The following is a 21,022-nucleotide window of genomic DNA, read 5'->3' on the forward strand; positions in this document are numbered from 1 at the left end:
CGCCCTACCTCCCCCACCCTCCTCTGCACTCTCTTGCTCCTTCTCCTGCTATCCGCGGGAGACATCAATCCCAATCCAGGTCCCCCACACCTGTCCTCGTCTCATCCATACAAACGTTTCCGTGATGTCTCCAATCTCATCTCTATTCCCCTCCTCCCTCCCCTTCTCGTGTGCCCTGTGGAATGCCCGCTCGGTCTGCAACAAACTCTTCTTTACCCATGATCTCTTCATCTCCCTTTCCCTTCAACTGAAACCTGGCTCACCCCTGACGACTCTGCCTCAGTCGCGGCCCTATGCCATGGAGGTTATCTTTTCTCCCATTCTCCCCGCCCAGTTGGTCGTGGTGGCGGCGTCGGGTTACTACTACTCCTATTTAGCATTTCTATAGTACTACAAGGCGTACGCAGCGCTGCACAAACATAGAAGAAAGGCAGTCCCTGCTCAAAGAGCTTACAATCTAATAGACAAAAATAAATAAAGTAAGCAAATCAAATCAATTAATGTGAACGGGAAGCAAGAGAGGAGAGTAGGTGGAGGCGAGTGGTTACAAGTGGTTATGAGTCAAAAGCAATGTTAAAGAGGTGGGCTTTCAGTCTAGATTTAAGGTGGCCAAGGATGGGGCAAGACGTAGGGGCTCAGGAAGTTTATTCCAGGCGTAGGGTGCAGCGAGACAGAAGGCGTGAAGTCTGGAGTTGGCAGTAGTGGAGAAGGGAACAGATAAGAAGGATTTATCCATGGAGCGGAGTGCACGGGAAGGGGTGTAGGGAAGGACGAGTGTGGAGAGATACTGGGGAGCAGCAGAGTGAATACATTTATAGGTTAGTAGAAGAAGTTTGAACAGGATGCGAAAATGGATAGGGAGCCAGTGAAGGGTCTTGAGGAGAGGGGTAGTATGAGTAAAGCGACCCTGGCGGAAGACGAGACGGGCAGCAGAGTTTTGAACCGACTGGAGAGGGGAGAGGTGACTAAGTGGGAGGCCAGCAAGAAGCAGATTGCAGTAGTCTAAACGAGAGGTGACAAGGGTGTGGATGAGGGTTTTGGTAGAGTGCTCAGAAAGAAAGGGGCGGATTTTACGGATGTTGTAAAGAAAGAAACGACAGGTCTTGGCAATCTGCTGGATATGAGCAGAGAAGGAGAGAGAAGAGTCAAAGATGACCCCAAGGTTTCGAGCTGAGGAGACAGGGAGAATGAGAGAGCCATCAACAGAAATAGAAAACGGGGGGAGCGGGGAGGTGGGTTTGGGGGGGAAAATGAGAAGCTCGGTTTTGGTCATATTTAATTTCAGGTGGCGTTGATACATCCAGACAGCAATGTCAGACAAGCACGCTGAAACTTTGGTTTGGATGCAAGGTGAGATATCAGGGGTAGAAAGGTAGATTTGGGAGTCATCAGCATAGAGATGGTAGGAAAAGCCATGGGATGAGATTAATGAACCAAGGGAAGAAGTGTAGATAGAAAAGAGGAGGGGATCAAGAACAGAACCCTGAGGTACGCCGACAGGCAGAGGGATAGAAGTAGAAGAGGATCTACCAGAGTGAACACTAAAGGTGCGGAGGGAGAGGTAGGAAGAGAACCAGGAAAGGACAGAGCCCTGGAATCCAAGTGAGGACAGGGTATCGAGAAGTATGCTGTGATCGACAGTGTCAAAAGCAGCGGAAAGATCAAGAAGAATGAGGAGGAATATTGACCTCTGGATTTAGCCAGTAATAGGTCATTGGAGACTTGGAGGCATATTTTCAAAGCACTTAGCCTTCCAAAGTTCCATAGAAACCTATGGAACTTTGGAAGGCTAAGTGCTTTGAAAATATGCCTCTTAATGACCTAATGACAACATTAGTGCATGGCCATTAATACAAAAATTAGGAAAAAGCCATTTTTATAGCTGCAATAAAAATGACCTTAGTATGTGGGAAAATCCACAAGGCATGCTAAGGCCACTTTTGATCATAGCTTAGTAAAAGGACCCCTTAATGTTTTACTTACCTGAAAGCTTTTACTTACCTGGAAATGTATTCACCCATTCCTGATCATTCTAGTTTAAAACCCTCCTCACTGTGTTCACCTATCAGAAGAAACATCACCCTTTCTTTGAGAGGTAGACACTGTCCCTGCTAAATAGCTCTTGGAAATTCGTCCCAGAATTCAGGAAGTCGAACCACATCTGTTCATCCCCATTCCTCCAGGACTGCTTCCAACTCTAAAGAAGCATTGGGAAAGTCAAACAGCAAATCTGTCAGTTCTATCAGTACCTTCAGATTTGTTCGGTCTGGTCCCATTGCTATGTCTACTCTAAGATTAGCTAGCTCTTTACAAACACAGTCTTCTGAAAATTGTTCAAAGTTAATGTCACTTCCTTTCATATTTTAGGTTTTTCCATGTTCTTACTGCCCCATCTCTTCATTTGCGATCAAAATATAGAAGTATTTTTTAGCTATTCTGCTTTATCCTTATTAGCCTCTGCATATTCTTCTCCTTCACCCTTGAGTCTTACAATGCCACTTCTGCACATCCTTCTGTTACTAAAATATATGCATTGGATACTTATTCTTCTATTTGTGTCTCTGCTTTCCTGACTACTTTCCTAGCTTCTCATAGCTTTTCTAGATATTCTTGTTTGTCTTCCTTTTAAAAACCATAGCAGCCTCTTTTTCCTCTTACTTTTATTTACTTTCCTAACAAAAAGGCTTGTTGCCCCTAAAATATTTAATTTCAGTTTTATCCACTGCTTTTCTACTTCCCCCAGATGTTCCCATCCAGCTAACCTCTCTTTGAGGTATTCCCCAATCATGACAAAATTAGATTTTCTGAAGCCTAGAGTCCTCAGTTTTGAATAAGCCATCTCCACCTGTATGGTAATACTGAACCGATTCCAACCAGTGGATGCTAGATAATCACAACATCAGAAACACTCTCCTCATTCTTAAACGCCAAGTCAAGCTTTGGAGATATAATGTTTCCCAGCCATTCTTCTGTTGTTGGAACTTTAGTACCTTTCAAAAGAAATTAGAAAAAGACCTACCAAAGCTATTATCTTTTTCTCAGCTGTCCTATAAGCAAGCAAGAAAGAAAGAAAGAAAAAGCTAACCTCATATGGTATGTCTAATCTAACACCTCTGTCCTGATTTCTTGTGAATAATTCTTTGTTTGCTCACCTGCTATTAGGGTATACATCAGTAGTGTGTTTTCATTGTAAGATTACTGTAAAGATTATGGGTGGGGGAGTTATTAACCTGTAGTAAAATATCCCACAGTAAATGAATAATGCAACTTGCAGTCAACCTCACAAGCTGTGCTATGTTTCCTCTTCGGGAGAATCAAGACACTAACACATGGTCCAGTGCTCCCAAGGAAATCTTAAAGGGGCCAGTGATGTGGTCCTATTTATGTGGTTTATGAAGGGCTCCATTCAGCACATACTTTGTGCTGAATGGACCCCCCTCTCCTCAACAAAGATTCTCCTCCCCAAGATACCACTAGACACCCAGCAAAGATTCCGCACTCCCTCCCAAAGTCCCCCCCCCCGCCCCCCCCGAACAGACCCTGCACCTCTGAAGATTCACGCTATCCTAGAATACATCCTCAGGACCTATTAGGAGTTTATTTGTTCAGTTGTCTACTGGATGGGGTATGAGAAATCTGTTGTTGCTTGTGCCCTTCCTGGGTGCTGGGTTCAAAATGACACTGGTTGACCCCTAGTCTTGTAGTTAGCAGGCCCTAGGGGTCCATGGTGGGGGGAAAGTCCAGGAATATCTTTGGGGGGATGGGAGATCTTAGGAGAGTCAGGGAGTCTGTTCTGGGAGGATGCAGAGTCTCTTCCTGGGGAGAGAGAAACTTTAGGACACACCCAGGAGCATCACACCAAGTTTTAGCATCCCATTGCTCCTAGACAGGGAATATAATGCCTGCTCAAAGCTGGCATTAGTTTTCAATAATAACATAGCATACAAAGTTCAACACAAACTGCATTATTTGATTTGAATAATAACGAGATCATTTGTATGCATTGTATGTTTTGCATTTCATTTTTATGTAGCATGTTTTGCAGTAAACATTGGGCAAAAAACTTAGGGCCCAGTATTCAAAATGATTTCAATGTTTAAATTGCCTGTCCAGGGCTAACTGTACCTAACTGAATAGTGCCGCTGAAAATACCCGGTTAGAGCAACCAAGGTAAAATCAGCTACTTTGGGGCGTTCCAGGGGCAGAAGTGGCACTTAGATGGTTAAGATAACCACATAAATAAGACCACATAAAACATAATCCTTAACTGCTTTGTATTTGCTGGCTCAGTATACCTAGAAATTCAATGCCAGAGTCCAGAAATAACCCAGCATTAAATTTCCATGTATAACTTTGGCAGCAGTCAGCAAAATGCTGATTGCCACTGGCTGAATATTGGACCCATAGAATTAAAAAAAAATCATTAAGGGTCCCAACGCAGGCTTACCACTCGCTCTTCTGGGACTACTGCCTGCCCAATGCAGCTGCTAGCAGTAGTCCCGCCCCAAGTGTGCACCATTTCTGGGGAAAAAAGAAAACCCCTGGAAATGTCTTGCATGGCAGTAACCCTAAGCACTGCCCGGTTACCACTGGGTTAGCATGGGAGCCCTTATCACCACCTCAATGTTCTCTTACCGCATGGCTATGTGTGTCTGGGGTCTTTTTACCTGCTGCAGTATAAAGGGCCCTGGCATGTGGGAAAAATGGCCCCCGCCGCTAGAGCAGGGCCCTTTTATCTGCAGCTTGGTAAAAGGACCTCTAAATATTTTATTGATAGATAAACATAAACTTGTATAGAATGTTTGTACGTTTGGGAAAAATTAAAAAACATTTTTTTCCAGCCTCTATGCCAGCCTCAGATGTCATACCCATCTCCATCACAGCAGTATGCAGGTCTCTGGTAGTTTTTAGTGGGTGCAGTGCACTTCAGGCAGGCGGACCCAGACCCATCCCCCCCACCACTTGTGGTGGTAAATGTGAGCCCTCCAAAACCCACCAAAACCCACTGTACCCACATGTAGGTGCCCCCCTTCATCCTTTAGGGCTATGGTAGTGTTGTACAGTTGTGGGGAGTGGGCTTTGGGGGGCTCAGCACCCAAGGTAAGGGAGCTATGCACCTGGGAGCAATTTGTGAAGTCCACTGCAGTGCCCCCTAGGGTGTCCGTTTGGTGTCCTGGCATGTCAGGGGGACCAGTGCACTATGAATGCTGGCTCCTTCCATGACCAAATGCCTTGGATTTGGTCGTTTCTGAGATGGGCGTCCTCGGTTTGCATTATCGGCGAAAACCGAGGTCGCCCATCTCTAAGGTCGCCCATCTCAACATTTAGGTCGACCATCTCTAAGGTCGACCTAAATGTTGAGATTTGGGCGTCCCCAACCATATTATCGAAACAAAAGATGGACACCCATCTTGTTTCGATAATACGGGATGCCCCGCCCATTCGCGGGGACGTCCTCAGAGAGGGGCGTCCTTAGAGATAGTCGTCCCCGTTCAATTATGCCCCTCCACATCTTGTTATTTGAATATTTTACTGCTGTAATTGTCTATTGTTATGTTTGATTTATTCCTACTGTACACCGTCTTGAATGAATTCCTTCAAAAGGCAGTAAATAAATCCTAATAAATAAATAAAGTGAAACACAAATCTGCACAGTCTTCAAGAAATAGCTATATAATTGTATAACATCCCCTTCTAATTAAAACAAATACTAATTTCCAGATACTAATTTCAAACATCATGTTATTTCAGGTATAAATTTCATATTTTGTATGTCCCCCCTCCTCCACTCCACAAACCCTGGATACAGAGGGGAGGGTGGGAAGGGAAGGTGTGGGGGCTCAATAACTCAGGATTTTGTCTTTCAATATGCATTGAATTATCCCTTTAATGCAGGATAGTTACTATGCCCCTTAATAAGATATTACTAATGAAAGCCAACCCCAAAAATATACCTAATTGATCTCTTTCACAGATAACTACAAGTTGACCTGACTGCTTTATTATTATTCCTTTCCAAAAAATCTGTTTAGTTGATTTTCTCATAACTTAGAACAGCAGGGTAGGTGAAATCTGGGGTATAGAGCAGTAGAGTGATTTCAAATACTATTAATTAAAAGCTAGAGAAGATAAAACCACTATGGCAAAAAACAGGCTCCCACATAAAAAAATTCTTTTTCTGTTAAAAGCTACAATAATACAGCAATCTAACAAGCAGTAAAAAAAAAAAAAAAAAAGAGCATTAAAAAATAAGAGCGAGAGAATCCCTCCTTTTTTAATGATCTCAGACAGAGAACTTGCTGTAAAGGCCAAAAAATTACCTTGGCATGAAATTAGCTCCTCTAAGAATGACAAGAAGGGGCATAATCGGGCAGGATGTCCCCGCGAAAACCGTATTATGGAAACAAGATGGGCGGCCATCTTTCTTTTCGATAATACGGTCGGGGATGCCCAAATCTCAACATTTAGGTCGACCTTAGAGATGGTCGTCCCCGATTTTCGGCGATAATGGAAACTAAGGACGCCCATCTCCGAAACGACCAAATCCAAGCCATTTGGTTGTGGGAGGAGCCAGCATTCGTAGTGCCTGGTCCCCCTGACATGCCAGGACACCCTAGGGGGCACTGCAGTGGAGTTCAGAAAAAGCTCCCAGGTGCATAGCTCCCTTACCTTGTGTGCTGAGCCCCCCAACCCTCCCCCCAAACCTGCCTGAAGTGCACTGCAGTACCCATTAAAACTGCTCCAGGGACTTCCTGTTAGGACTGGGTAGTGAGCCCTCGTGCCACAACTGAGCACGGTGGATGAAGAGCAGCGCCGCACTCGGTCAGGCAGCCAGACAACCCCTAGCTTCACCTGGGAAGCTACCACAGTTCCCCAGGAGTTGAGCCCCCAGGTGCGGGTGGCCACCAGGACTTCGGGATCCGGATGGGGTTGGGCAGCCACTGACCTGGCTAGTGGTAAGAGCGGGCGTAACTTGGCGGGTCGGCAGGTACAGTCCAGAGATCAAGGCAGGCAGCACTACAGTGGGTAATCAGGTATGGTCCAAGGGTCAAGGCAGGCAGCAACACAGCGGGTAATCAGGTCCGGTCCAAAGGTCGAGGCAGGCAGCAACACAGCGGGTAATCAGGTCCGGTCCAAAGGTCAAGGCAGGCAGCGATACAGCGGGTAGTCAGGTTTGGTCGAAAGGTCAAGGCAGGCAGCAAAACAGCAGGTAGTCAGGAATGGTCCAAAGGTCAAAGCAGGTAAGCAGATGAGTAGTAGTGAAGCACACGATACAAGCACCAAACCTCTAACAAGATAGAAGCCGAAGCAAAGATGGTGTCCAAGGCCAGCTCTTAAATAGGCCTCCAATCAGAGGATCCTGGTCTCAGCTGAGAGGCGAGAGATCTCATAGAGCACGCCCAAAAGAAATTCAAGATGGCTGCCTACTTGATGAGCTACCTAAGATGGCTGCTCCTCAAATGATCCTTCCAAGATGGCTGCCCCTCAGATGATCTTCCCAAAATGGTTGCTGCTCAGATGATCCTGCCAATATGGCTGCTGCCAGAAGAACAAGGTAGGGATGCAACACTTGCATACTGCTGTCATGGAGCTGGGTATGATATTTGAGGCTGGCATAGAGGCTGGAAAAAATACTTAATTTTTTTTTTTTAGGGTGGGAGGGGGTTAGTGACCATTGGGGGAGTAAGAGGAGGTCATCTGGTCATTTACGGCACATTTTGTGGCTTGGTCGTAAAACAAAAATGACCAAGTCAGCCAAGTGTTCGTCAGGGACGCCCTTCTTTTTTCCATTATCAGACAAGGACACCTACATAGTCCCGCCTTCGCTATGCTTCCGAGACGCCCCCATGAACTTTGGTCATCCCCGCGATTGAAAGCAGGTGAGGATGCCCCAAATCGTCTTTCGATTATGCTGATTTGGGCGACCCTGGGAGAAGGACGCCCATCTCCTGATTTGTGTCGAAAGATGGGCACCCTTCTCTTTCGAAAATAAGCCTGAAAGCTTTCTAGATTCTTTAGGCTTTTATGCAACACTGGAAAACTTGACTCCTAGGCCATTTCATTAAGAACACTAACACCTCAGGGATCCTTTTACAAAGGCGCGCTGAAAAATGGCTTGCGGTGGTGTAGGCACGGGTTGTGGGTGCACACCGATCCATTTTTAGTGTACCTGTAAAAAAGGCCCTTTTAAAGTTTTTGCCAATAATGGACGTGTGGCAAAATAAAAATTGCCATGCATCCATTTTGGGTCTGAGACCTTACTGCCAGCCATTGATCTAGCTGTAAAGACTCGCATAGTAACTGGGCGGTAATGACTTACACATGCCAAATTCCACTTGGCACACGTCCATTATGTGTGCCCAAAAATAAAAAATATTTTTCAGAAGCGCATATCGGACGTGCGCCAAAAATGAAATTACCACAAGAGCCAAGTGGAACTTGGGTGGTAACTCCATTTTGGCGTGCTTAGCCGCTTACGCAGCTTAGTAAAAGGACCCCTCAGTGTTGCAATCACTTCAAGCATTATTAATTGCCTTTACCCTCTTTGAACTTTTAGGATTAAAAACTAGAGAAGACAAAGCCATTGTGGCAAAAAAAGTATTCCTAAAAAAACTAATAAAAAAAATAACCCAGTACCTTATCCAGCAGTATAGGAAAATAATCCCCTGTTTTTTCAAAGACCTTAGCCAAAGCACTTGTAAAAGCCAGAAAATTGCTTTAGCTCAAATTGAGCCTCTATAAGAATGATTTGGAATTTATTTATTGGTAGCCTAAAAAGTGACCAACAGGCCTTCGATCTCCTTTCAGCTATAATCAAACACAAGATTTGAGTTGTGAGTTGAGAGTGGTCCTTTCGTGGCCTCTTGGCCAAGATTAAGAACTACTATAACCTGAGAGGGTTAAAGCCTTATCACATGACCCTACTCAAGAAGTGAAATAGTTTAGATCTTAGCCAAAATGGGAGGATTTAATCCTTGATAAACACTGCCCAAAAATCCATATCATGCTTAGGACTGGCAATTGGGCCCTAGTTGAAATGCTCAGGGTTATAACTATTTTCTCAGCTTCCTTTACATTGATTTTAAATCATGTTCTTTTCATTTGATCTTGAACAGTTTTACTTTTAAAATCACTTTGTGAATTCTGCACCATGTCTAAAATACTCTGTTAATATTCTATACTGCCAATGGGACATGTAGGGCACAACACTGCAATGTTAATCTCACATAAAAAATATTTTTGTTAAATGCAGAATCACTCAGTTTGTCACCACTCTTGCATACCATATGTACGTCATATAGCAAAACAGAGCTGAAAACTACTTTTGCTTAAAGCTGTAACTGCACTCAAACATCCCTGTGATTCCACTTGTGAACATATGTCTCCAAATAATGCAGTGCTTAAACCTCAAATGTGTCCATAAAGTAAATACTGTATTTCAAAATGTGCTCCAAAATAAGCATCCAAAAAAAATCACATATCAACTCGTGAAATATATATATGCTTCATTGTCACTGGTAAATTAAAGTAATACATTTTGAATTATTATTTCATTAAAAACCACCACTGGGAAACCTCCATTAGTGTAGCATTAAGGTCCTGTAGAACAAGGGTCTTACTGTGGAAGTAACCCTTGACTTCCCCTTCTGGATTATTTTGCAAATAAGAGCCCAAAGTGGGGGTCTTTATTTAGGCTAAAAGGAATTATTTCTGGAAGCATTCCTACTATATGATACATCTAACGGTGTGTCACACTCTATCTATGACTTACAGCCTTCCAAGTTTCCTATGAATCAGAGAGGGCAAAATGAAAATATGTGAGGCTTCAGCAAAGCAGTTGATCATCTTTTAACTTAAAACTCTGTTTTGATATGCATTATAAAATAGATTCTATCTTCTGTGTCTGATATTAGGAATCTTGATATGTTGGGAAGAAGAGTGCTAATTTTGGAGACAGTTTAGAAAGGATTCCTCTGCTAGGAAGCAGTTGACTGTCTCCACTGAGAGTATAGAGACTAAAAATCATCCGGCTAATGATTAAACAAAATTTAAGAAAAGAAAGTACGGTAGCTTTTCTTTCTATGATTTGAATTTGTTCTATTTTGTCAAGAGAGCACAGGTCTACAATTTCTTTAACAATGCAACAAAAGTAAAACAGGAATTATTCATACTCTACAAGACAGTTCCATAACTTGGTTCTATCAATTAGGCAACCAGAGGATGTGTGGTAGGATCCTGTTCTGTAAAGAAATGTAGATGCCTAACCACATTATCCACAAGCCTAAAATCTAGGTGCTCACACTTATGCCAGCTATAGAGCTGGTGTAAGTGCTCAGCTAAGTGTGGCAGGTACACACATAACTTATAGTATATACCTATGTCCCACCCATGCTCCATCCCTGTTCACATCAAATACATGCTATGTAAGTTAAGATATTTCCAAAAGTGCTTAAGTGCAAACTAGCATTTGTGAAAGTATGTGCATATCTCGAAATATTTCCACATGTAGGGCCAGATTCTATATAAGGTGCAGCGAGTACCATGTGTTAAATTGTGCACACGGCCAATTTATATGCACCACTCAATTGAGTAATGAGCCAATTAGTGATAATTGGTTGATAACCAATTATCATCATTAATTGGCAATAATTGGAATTTACACGTGCTTTTTTTAAGCATATTATAAAAAGAGGTGCATGTAAATTCCAACATGTGTAGCTCAAAAGGGGGCATGGCCATGGGAGGAGCATAGGCATGTCAGGGGCATCAATCAAATTTACGCCCATTGTTATAGCATTCAAGGGAATGTACGTACATTTAGGCACAGGTATTTATACCAGGTTTTCAGTGGCATAAATGGTCGTACCTAAATGTATGCATATTCCCCCTGCCTATGCACTATTCTATAAACCGTGTTTTACTGTAGACGTAGTTTATAGAATAATGCTATGTGCGTTATTCTGACATGCCTACATTTTAGATGTCAATTACAGAATCTGGCCCGTAATGCAAATGGAAATGTGAGTGCCTAGGTTATAGAATTGCCCTTCACATGGCAATCTATTCAGTTGATTGGTTTTGTTTCTTAAGCCCCCTCTTCCATCCTTCATCCATACCAACACACAGCCACAATATCACCACTCATCTCTGTACTTATGATCCAGAAGTAAATGTCCCATATAATCTCAGCAAGTCGAGTTCACAGTGTTCATTTTATCATATTACTGTAACTTCTCTTTCTAATCAAGTTGTAAATCTTGTACTGCATCCTCTAGAATCATGCAACAGAATCTTCTGTTTGAGAGTATAAGTACCAGATGATGCTCACCCAACCAGATCAGTGGATTAATAGAACACTGCAAATTCTTCTGCAGCTTGCACTGTGTCGTTATGGCAGGGTACAGCACTGCATTGTACCTTTCCCCTCCTCCTTCATCCTCCTCCCGTCATAAAACCCTAGATCCATCACTGCCACAATAACAGTGTTACCAAGAGTCAAAAGGACAGCCAGCTAATGCCAATGCCATAATTCATGTTTTCCCAACAGACCCATTTGTCAAAGTCTACCTTCTTCAGGACAACAGGAAGATCAGCAAGAAAAAGACAGCTGTGAAGAGAGACGATAACAACCCCGTTTTTAATGAAGCCATGATTTTTTCTGTCCCAGCTATTGTACTACAGGTGAGAGCTCCTCTATTTAGTGGGGTACTAACAGTTTTCCTCAAAGAGCTGGCTTGGCTGTATCTCAGATCTATTGCTTTTCCTCACTGGTTCTGATTCCTAGGTTTCCTCGTTTTTTTCTCCTAATACTTTATTGCTTAGATTGTTAGAATGATTTTCAGAATCAAAGCTTAACATTGTTTATTGTGGTCACAGTACCCCCACATTGAGTTTTTAAATCTCCTTCCCAAAATCCAGTCTTCAGTTCTGAAATTGCAGGAAGTTTATTATTTTTTTTTTTTTGTAAAATAACATCAATCCAATATCAAAAGCATTAATTTCTTTTCTTACAGCTTTCATATAGAAAATTGCATCTAACCAATTGTGTGGTAGGGGATTCTTCTTTAACTCACTGGCTGCCTCTACACATTGCAATAACTAACTACTTCCTTCCTCTCAAATCTTGGCTAGCTGGGTAGAGTATCCCTATAACACTGTACAATGAAGCAGTCCAGGGGCCCTTTTACTAAGGTGCGTAGGCACCTACACGCGTCTAATGCACATCAATTTGGAACTACTGCCCGGCTACCGTGATCCCTGGGCGGTAATTCCATATGTTACCCACATCTGATATGTGTGTCCGAAAATATTTTTTATTTTCTTCCATATGGCACTAACTGGGTGGTAATCGGCAGTGTACACATGCTGATGATTACCGCCCAGTTAATGCATGAGACCTTACTGCTAAGTCAGTGGGTGGTGGTAGGCCCAAAATGGACACGCACCAATTTTTATTTTGCCGCATGTTCAATTTCGGTAAATGAAAGGCGCAGCTTAGTAAAAGGACCCCTCAGTGAGCTGAGTTATCCAGCTGTCTTAAAATAATGATGGAGCTGTGTAGAGCAGACCTTTGGTGGTAGGGCAGCTGTCACTAATTCTATGTCTATTGGGAAGTCTACCCCTGCAGCCCTGCCATTGAATCTGACCAACGCTGTCATTCAAATGATTCCTGATTGTGCAACGAAATATCACTCATCACAATATATCATGGCTGACCCAAGAATGTCATACAATGCATTATTTTATTTATTTTGACCCTGATTTTCCTCTAAATCCTTTGTGCTCTACAACAAGAGCCCTCATTTTCCACTACCTGGGGATTTGCCCGTTTTATTTCCTTTCACTTTGGTCTAATCATTTCAGTAATAGTGTTGAGGCCATGCACCAGAGTTCATTTAAGCATGCTGCAAACATGGCACCTAAATCTGGGCTGTAAGTGTTGCTGTTCCACAGTGACTATATCCACTTCCCTTAAAAATGGCTGTGGGTGCTGTTTCCACAGAATCCCCAACCCAGGCCATACCAAGAAGCAGAGGACCTGAACTAGGAGTAGAATCCAGTTCCTTCCAGTGCTCTAAGTCACCAGTCCTCCAGATTCCATCTTATACACTTGATTCCATTCATGTTATTAGCATTTTGCAAAATACTATTCCAACAGATAAGGAGAATTTTCTAGTGACTTTAGACATTGAGAGTGGTATTTTCAATATGACATCTAAATCTGACTTCAGACGTTTTGTAAAAACATCCAAAACTCAATTAGCGAAAATGATCATTTTTGAAGCTGAAAAAGTCTGTCTTTTTTTCTTTAAAAATGGCTATTTCCCAGACATTTTCTAGACATTTTGTGTATAATGCATCTATCTTTTTGGACCATTTTTGAAAGAAAAAAATGTCCAAGTGAAATATGCACAAAATCAAGCCATTGGGATGGAAGAGGAGCCAGCATTCTTAGTAGATTGGCCACACAGACATCCCAGCAGAGCAGTGGGGCACCCTTGGGGGCCACTGCAGAGGAATTCACGTAAAAGGTCCTAGGTACACATCTCACCCTTACCCCCCAAAACTCACCAAATGCTTACTGTACTCAACTATACACCACCACAGTAGCCCTTATGGCTGCAGGTGTCACCTATAAGTGGGTACAGTAGGTTTTTGGTGGGATTTGGACGGCTCACACTTTCCACCACAAGTGTAACAATTAGAGTGGATTATGGGCCTTGGTCTCCTTCTCCATAATGCACTGCAACACCCACTAAGCTACTCCAGAGACCTGCTTGCTTCTGTAACAAGACTGGTCATAACATCTGAAGCTGTCATAGAGGCTGGTATGTACTGTTTCATTCACATATTTGGGAGGTGGGAGGGGGTCAGTGATTACTGGGGGAGTAAGGGGGGTGTCATTCCTTTATTCCTCCAGTGGTCATCTGGTCATTTAGGTCACTTTTTTGTGACATAGTTGTTATTAAAACAGGTCTAGACCAAAACATACAACTTTTAGCCCTGGACGTTTTTATTTTGATCCATTATGGCAGAAAAACATCCCAGTATTAGGAATGCCCAAATCCTACCCTTAACACACCCCTAACATGCCCTCTTGTGATTTGGATGTACTGCAGATGAACGGCATAGAAAATGTCTAAAAAATGGGTTTCAAAAATAGCGATTTGGACATTTTTGCAAGAAAAATGTCCATCTGCTGGTCTACGACATTTTTGGATATTTTTCTCTTTCAAAAAGGAATCAGTCACTCTACACTAATATTCCTCAGACAGAAACATTAAAGATTATTAGAGAAGCACTGCGCAAAAGGAATACCCATAGCTTGTCGATACACGCAGTGGGTATTCTCAAGTTTGCAATCCTTTTGCGCAGTGCTTCTGTTGTAGAATTGTAATGTTGTAGAATTGACAACATTAGCATTAAAAGAAAGCTATTTCTATTTTGAAGGCTGTTTCTATAAATAGATTAAGAGTATAGCTATAGGGGCCACTATGGCCCCCTCTATAGCTAATCTGTACATTGCAAATTTTGAAAAAGAATTTCTGACTGACGGTCCATACAAGAAAAATATACCTTTGTGGAATAGGTATATTGATGATTGTTAGGTTGATTGTGAGCCCTTGGGCCTAGGCCGAGTCCTAGGACAGACCTAGGCCAAGGCCTAAGGCAGACCAAGCTTACACTATACAGTAACAACGGGCTATGAAGCCCAGCACACTCAGGGAGACCAGCGAGCACCACAAGAAAGGGAAATAGACCACTCATATGGGCTGCAAGGCCGAACTGGAACCCACACATACAGAGTCCAAGCGTATGGGCCGCAAGGTCAAACTGGAACCCAATCACACACAAGGGAAGGGAAAAGGTCAGAGAGAAGTCCCTGATGGGACTGGCACTCGGGCCGCACACACTGTGCCACACAGACACCCAACAAAACACACAGACACCAGACTAAGTGGGAAAATGTGGGATACAAATGTAATAAATAAATAAATAAATACACAGATACAGACAATAACCAGAATAAGGGAACTCACACAGAGAGGCAAGCCAAGCTATGCCACACAGCTAAACGAAGGAGTGACCTACACAGGATCCAAACAAGAGCTACAGCAAGAATAAGAGAAAAAGGGAAACCACACAAAAGACAACGAAAGCAACACAGCTAGGTAAGGAGCAATCCACAAACAGCAGGTAAAGGATAAGGCAGACTACAGAGAGACACTGCTTCTAGTTATACAGCTCAGATGAGAAGCAGTGCTCACAAGAACCAAGCAACAGGTACAGCGGGTAAAGGGTTAAAGCAGACTACAGAGATAGACTGCATCTAGGTACACAGCTCAGATGAGGAGCAGTGCTCACAAAAGCCAAGCAACAGATACAGCAGGCAAAGGGTTAATAAGGAAATCCAAACAAAGTAAGCTCTTACCACGGACTCAGCCAGCACACACAACAGGGAAGGGAAAGGCATGGCACACAGTGAAGCAACGGACACAGAGAAGCTGAACATAGCTGCACAACAGCTAAGTAATCAGAGAAGAAGCTGGCTTCTACAGACTTACAGAACAAATACAAAGGGATTAATGGCAACCAAACAACAGAGAATTCACCCTCTGCCACATGCACAGACTAAGGGCCAGATGCACTAAACTTAACGAGCCATTAATGAGCAAGTAGTAAACCCTGGCATGCACTAAAGGCTTCTCCCAGCCATTTTCCGATCACAGTAGCAGCTAACGCAAATGAAATGCAGATGAGCAAATTAGTATTATAATGTGTAGAAACCGTATTGTAATGAGATGCACTATCATTTTCCAATTCCCTTACCGTGGAAACCCCTAACAGGAGGTCTGCACCTCTCGTTGGGGCTGCTATGAGGGAATCAGAAAGGGGGAAAAAAAACGTCCAACAAGTGCTCAGAAGAGCAAGAGGGAAGGGGAAAAAAAAGCCAAGTGCTCATCAGGGACGTCCTTCTAAAGTGCCTAACATGGATGTCCTTCAAGGACGTCCCTGATGAGCACTTGGCTTTCTTTTTTATTTTTCCCTTCTGCCGCCCCCCCCCCCCCCCCAAGGTCGCCATCGCCGCTCCCCCCTCCCTTGAAATCACAGTTTCCTGCAGCTCTGGCCTCCCTGCCATCCTCCGCGCCCCAGAGCCCCGCCCCCTCCGCCCCCCCTGAGGTCGAAGTCGTCGCCGCTGCCGCTCCCCCCCCCCACCTGCCCCCCTCCGTCTGCCACCGGGTCGGGCCCTCACAGCGCCTCTCACCTGTGAAGGTGCTGCAGCAGGCAACAGCAGATTGCTTTCCTTTGGGCTTCCCTCCTTCCCTCCCTGGCCCGCCCTCGTCTGACGTAAGTTATGCGAGGGCGGGACACAGGGAGGGAAGGAGGGATGCCCAAAGGGAAGCGATCTGCTGTTGCCTGCTGCAGCGCCTTCACACGGAGGTGAGAGACGCTGGGAGAGCCCGGCCCGGTGGCGACGACGACCTCGACCTGTGCTAAATGCAAAACCCTAACACTCTTTAGTAAACATGCCTATAAATTTCAGGGGTCCTTTAACTAAGCTGTGGTTAACACTAGTACACACTTACTGCAGCTTAAAAGAACTTGCCATGGGACGTGCTGAGGCATCCTATGGAAAAATCCTAATCTACATGCACAAACCATGCACTAAAAAATCCTAAATTGTTCTCAGAGGGGGCATGTCTGTGGGTAGAGAGAGGGTATCACAGTATGAATCAGTTAGCACAGCCACAGTACTGCGTGCTGATTGATGTGAAATTAGTGTATGAGCCCTTATTGCCTACAGAATGAAACATTAGCACATAAATAAATAAATAAATACATTTATTTCTTTATAAAACATATATATATTCCACTTTATCGCCAAAGGTTCTAGGTGGATTACATAATTACATGCACAATAGTAAAAACTCATACATACTATACAACAATACAGACAAACTCAATACACATATAAAATGGCCATTAATTAGGAAAATGGAAAACCGGCCATTTTCTGACTTCAGGATATATGGCCTTAGCAAACGGGAAAGGCCACTTTTTTTATCACAGCTTAGTAAAATGACCCCTTAATCTTGCGATACTTGAGCATTGTAAGTTTGGTAAGAAGATAAATCCATAAACATCAATGCAGTGAGCCAGAAGATGGAAGTATACCTTTCTTCCAGCCAGGTGCAATCTCTATACACACTGCTGTCATTGGGTACTTTTTATATAGGTAAACAGAAGCACATACTAATGGTATAACCTATTTACACACTTGTATTTTGATTTATCATTTTCAGGATCTGTCACTCAGAGTAACTGTAGCAGAATGCTGTGAAGATGGAAGAGCAGAAAACATAGGGCATGTCATCATTGGGCCCACAGCAAGTGGGATGAGCATGACTCACTGGAATCAAATGTTAGCCACTTTACGAAAACCAGTTTCAATGTGGCACCCAGTTCGACAAAATTAATATCTCCATGCAAATTTGCATCGTCTTTAAATTCTTTCAATAAGCTAATAATATGAGTAGACAGGACTGTTTTTTAAAAAGGCTTTATTACAAAAAAGTCAATAACTAGAATCTTGTTACAGTTTAAGATAGTACTTCCTAGGAATAGAGCTGAAAAAGATACCATCAGATAAGACAATAAAGAGACTTTTAAAAAAAGAAGAAGGGTCTTAGTATCCTAAGGTTATTTTTGTATCATTTTAGTGACATCTTGGTCGTCATTTGCTTACAGTTCTGGAGCAAAATTGAAGCTCTGCAAGATCGAAAGATCCTATTTAATTTGCTTGTTCTTTCTGCTGCACAAAAAACCTGCAGAAGTGATCCAATTACTAGGAAAGCTTTTCATTTTGAAATCTATTTTATGTCATTAATCAGATGTCCTGCTTCACATTCATTTTCTCTAGTGCAACAGCAAACATGCATTAACCAAGCAAAAGGAATCTGCCCATCACACCCATCCTGATGAGCAGATGCTAATATTTTGCTGCTTTAGTCTGCAGATCATCTGCCTGATTCCCATTTTACTAGTCCTGAAAATATCCATTGTTCATAGACTGAATTTCCCAAAACAACCACAACCAAAAAAATAGGGGACAAACCCTCAGTCTAGGCAAAAGCAGTGTGATAAGTATGAATCTCCAATGTATAGCTGAGCCACATCACTGGTTTAAAAAAAAACCCTCCTGTATAAATATGTGTATTTTTTAAATATGAAAATCAAATTAAATTGCAATAAACTTATATGTTTATAACTGTTCTCTTAGTAAACAGGGCCTGTAGGCTGCATCAGGGCAAATTAGTTTGATACGATTCAATTTACTGCAACATAAATTTCAAAACAAAACTGTTCATATTATGCCATTGTGAGTTTCTTGGAAGAAATGACTTGTAATTATGATGTACCAATTAAAATCATTGTTGATTTTTGATTGGATAGAGCTTTTTTAATTTGATTGGTTGAAAAGATCATATGACCAGATGACTGTGTCTACGTAAAGGTCAATACCATTTTTTAAGAAGAAGAAGAGAAGTCTTGGGGGAGATATGTGAGATGCAGTGCTGTGAAAATGTTTATAGCTATGAATGTGATATAATCTGGGGAAGTTGGAATATCTCATATAAATCATGTCTTTAAAAAATGCTGACTGCCATGGACTGAATATTGACTGGTACATGTATTTATACTGGAGGAATTTTTTAGACTGGTGGAACAGCTACACAGTGCAGTTTCACACTCATACCACTATACTAGCTTATACTGGGGTCTTTTTTCTCCTAATATTTTGATTGTGTCTGGAAAATTTGTGTGCTTTGCTTGGGTGTAATATTTTCTCTGCTGTTGGTGTGGTACATGGTCAGAATTTGTCAAACAGAAGATGCCAAGGGCCCTGTTTACTAAAGTGCATTTTTAGTGCTTGCTAACAAATAGCACACACTGTGTAGAGACGCCCATAGGAATATTATGGGCATCTCCACGGTTAGCGCATGCGCTAAAAATAGTAGGGCGCCTCTAGCGTGGCTTAGTAAACAGGGCCACAAGTTCTCCTCTTTTGTTTTTATGCAACAAATACAAGATTGCTCAACTTCTACTGCTCAGTATGCATATTGTTGGCCATCATAGATCAGACTCAATTACAGTTAGCTTTGCATTCATTTATAAAAGAAAAACATGATGTAACTGTTTTTCTGAACAGTATATATCTGCTGGAAACAATAAATTGTTCGAATTGTCAAATATTTTAATATAATTGAAGTATTCTACAAACAATAAAGACAAACAACATTAGTGTAATACTGCCATTCCATCTCATAAAACATTTGGGGCATTGCCTCCAGTTCCCATATCTTTGATCAGTCTAGTGTTTCTTCTACTAACCAAATCTGGTATATCTGTCTTTTAGAAAAAAAAATGCTTTTAAATGATACGTTTTAACCTACAATGTTTGGATTATGCCTAATCATTAGAAAAGCTAAGAACGTTGAATTGTGCAAGTACTGTAAGAAACACATTTTCCACAATAATAAGCAATAATTCTGTTGAAAAACCTAATATACATAATGTAAGTGAGTGTTTAAAATTATGTAGTGCTGCTAAGTAAAGCTGTCATGAGTTAAATACTTTATATTATGCTCATTAACAATTAGTAAGAATCTGTTGGAAAGCAAGGCAATGTAGGATACAATGGGGCTCATTTTCAAAGCACTTAGACATACAGTACCTTGTGTGTCTAGTGGGCCCTTTTACTAAAGGGTTGTTGCATGGCAATGGATTTGCTGCATGGCAACACGGAACTGCTGTCAGCCCAACATGGGTGCCAGAAGTTATTCCACTCCCAGCGTGTGGCATTTCCAGCGCTAGCGGAAATATTTGAAAAATATTTCCACAGGTGTTACCCTGTGATAATCTGACAGCACCACACGCTGCCCAGTTACTGCCGGCTTAGCGTAGGAGCCCTTACCTCTGAAATGGCTGTGCAGCAAGTGCAAACTTACTGCATGACCATTTCTTTTTTGAGGCTTTTAACTCATTGTGGTACATGGCAAAAATGGCTGCCGCCACTAGCACAGGGCCCTTTTTACTGCAGCTTAGTAAAAGGGCCCCTAAGTGCTTTGAAAATGTGCCCTAATGTTTCAAACAGTTCTGCCATGCTTTCTTGAAAATGAATGTTGCAGTAGCAATTTTATGGGCTCTTTTACTAAGGTGTGCTAACGATTTAGTATGCTCTAAATGCTTGCATCCCATTGTATTCCCATGGGCTGCATGGAATATAGCGCTTGCTAATTGTTAGTGCACATTAGTAAAAGGACCCCTTAAAGTTTCTGAAAATTGCACACTATTTACAACATTGCTCCAAAATGATTTAAAAAAAAACCAAACAATGGAAAAGCAAACCAAACCAAAAATCTTGTAAATGATTTGCAGAAACTAAACAAAATGAAACTTTTGGGGCTGCACAGCCCTAATTTCACTTTCTCTGGAGCAGGTGCAAATTTGGGCACTAGATTAGCTAGTTCTGGAGGTCTATTTTTTAAAGGTACATAGGCACCCATGTTACCTTTGGAAAATAACAATCCCAGCACTCCTTCACCATATGCCCTAAATATGTATTATCAAACTATCAAAGTGAAATCTCTCAATAGCTTAAAGATATCATTAACCACTGTTTGTCATCGGCCCATTAAGTAATTTTTTCTTTCGTTTTTATCAACTTATTTTTATTTAAAAAAATTCAAATATGCACTTATCTTTAAAAAGGTGCTATTACAGCACAATCCAGGAGGTCTATTTCTGACATAACAGGTTTTGTTCCACTGCATCTAGGAACATCTCCTGGAGCAAAGATTTTTCAAGATGTATCAATAAGGAAATATCCGATATTACTCCATAAATTTCATATCTTTTAAGGCACATAGCCCTGTCATAAAAATGGTGGTAGTGTCCTACTGATTGTAGGGCACTTTTACTAAGGCACAGCAAAAAAATGGCCTGCACTGGTGTAGGT

At 42.1% G+C, this 21,022-nt stretch overlaps 1 protein-coding gene across 1 annotated transcript in view; it reads left to right on the plus strand.

Moving 5' to 3' along the window:
• The window catches only part of SYT12 (synaptotagmin 12), a 421,655-nt gene extending 402,741 nt beyond the window's left edge, over positions 1-18,914 (plus strand). Inside the window, exons 8-9 of the mRNA XM_030201131.1 lie at positions 11,549-11,682; positions 17,307-18,914. Of these exons, the coding sequence (XP_030056991.1) occupies positions 11,549-11,682; positions 17,307-17,480 (308 nt within the window). The 3' untranslated portion in view covers positions 17,481-18,914. The remainder of the gene's footprint in view (positions 1-11,548; positions 11,683-17,306) is intronic.
• The last annotated feature ends 2,108 nt before the right edge of the window (positions 18,915-21,022 follow it).

Source organism: Microcaecilia unicolor, chromosome 4, assembly GCF_901765095.1.
Source record: "Microcaecilia unicolor chromosome 4, aMicUni1.1, whole genome shotgun sequence".
NCBI classification, from domain to species: Eukaryota; Metazoa; Chordata; class Amphibia; order Gymnophiona; family Siphonopidae; genus Microcaecilia; species Microcaecilia unicolor.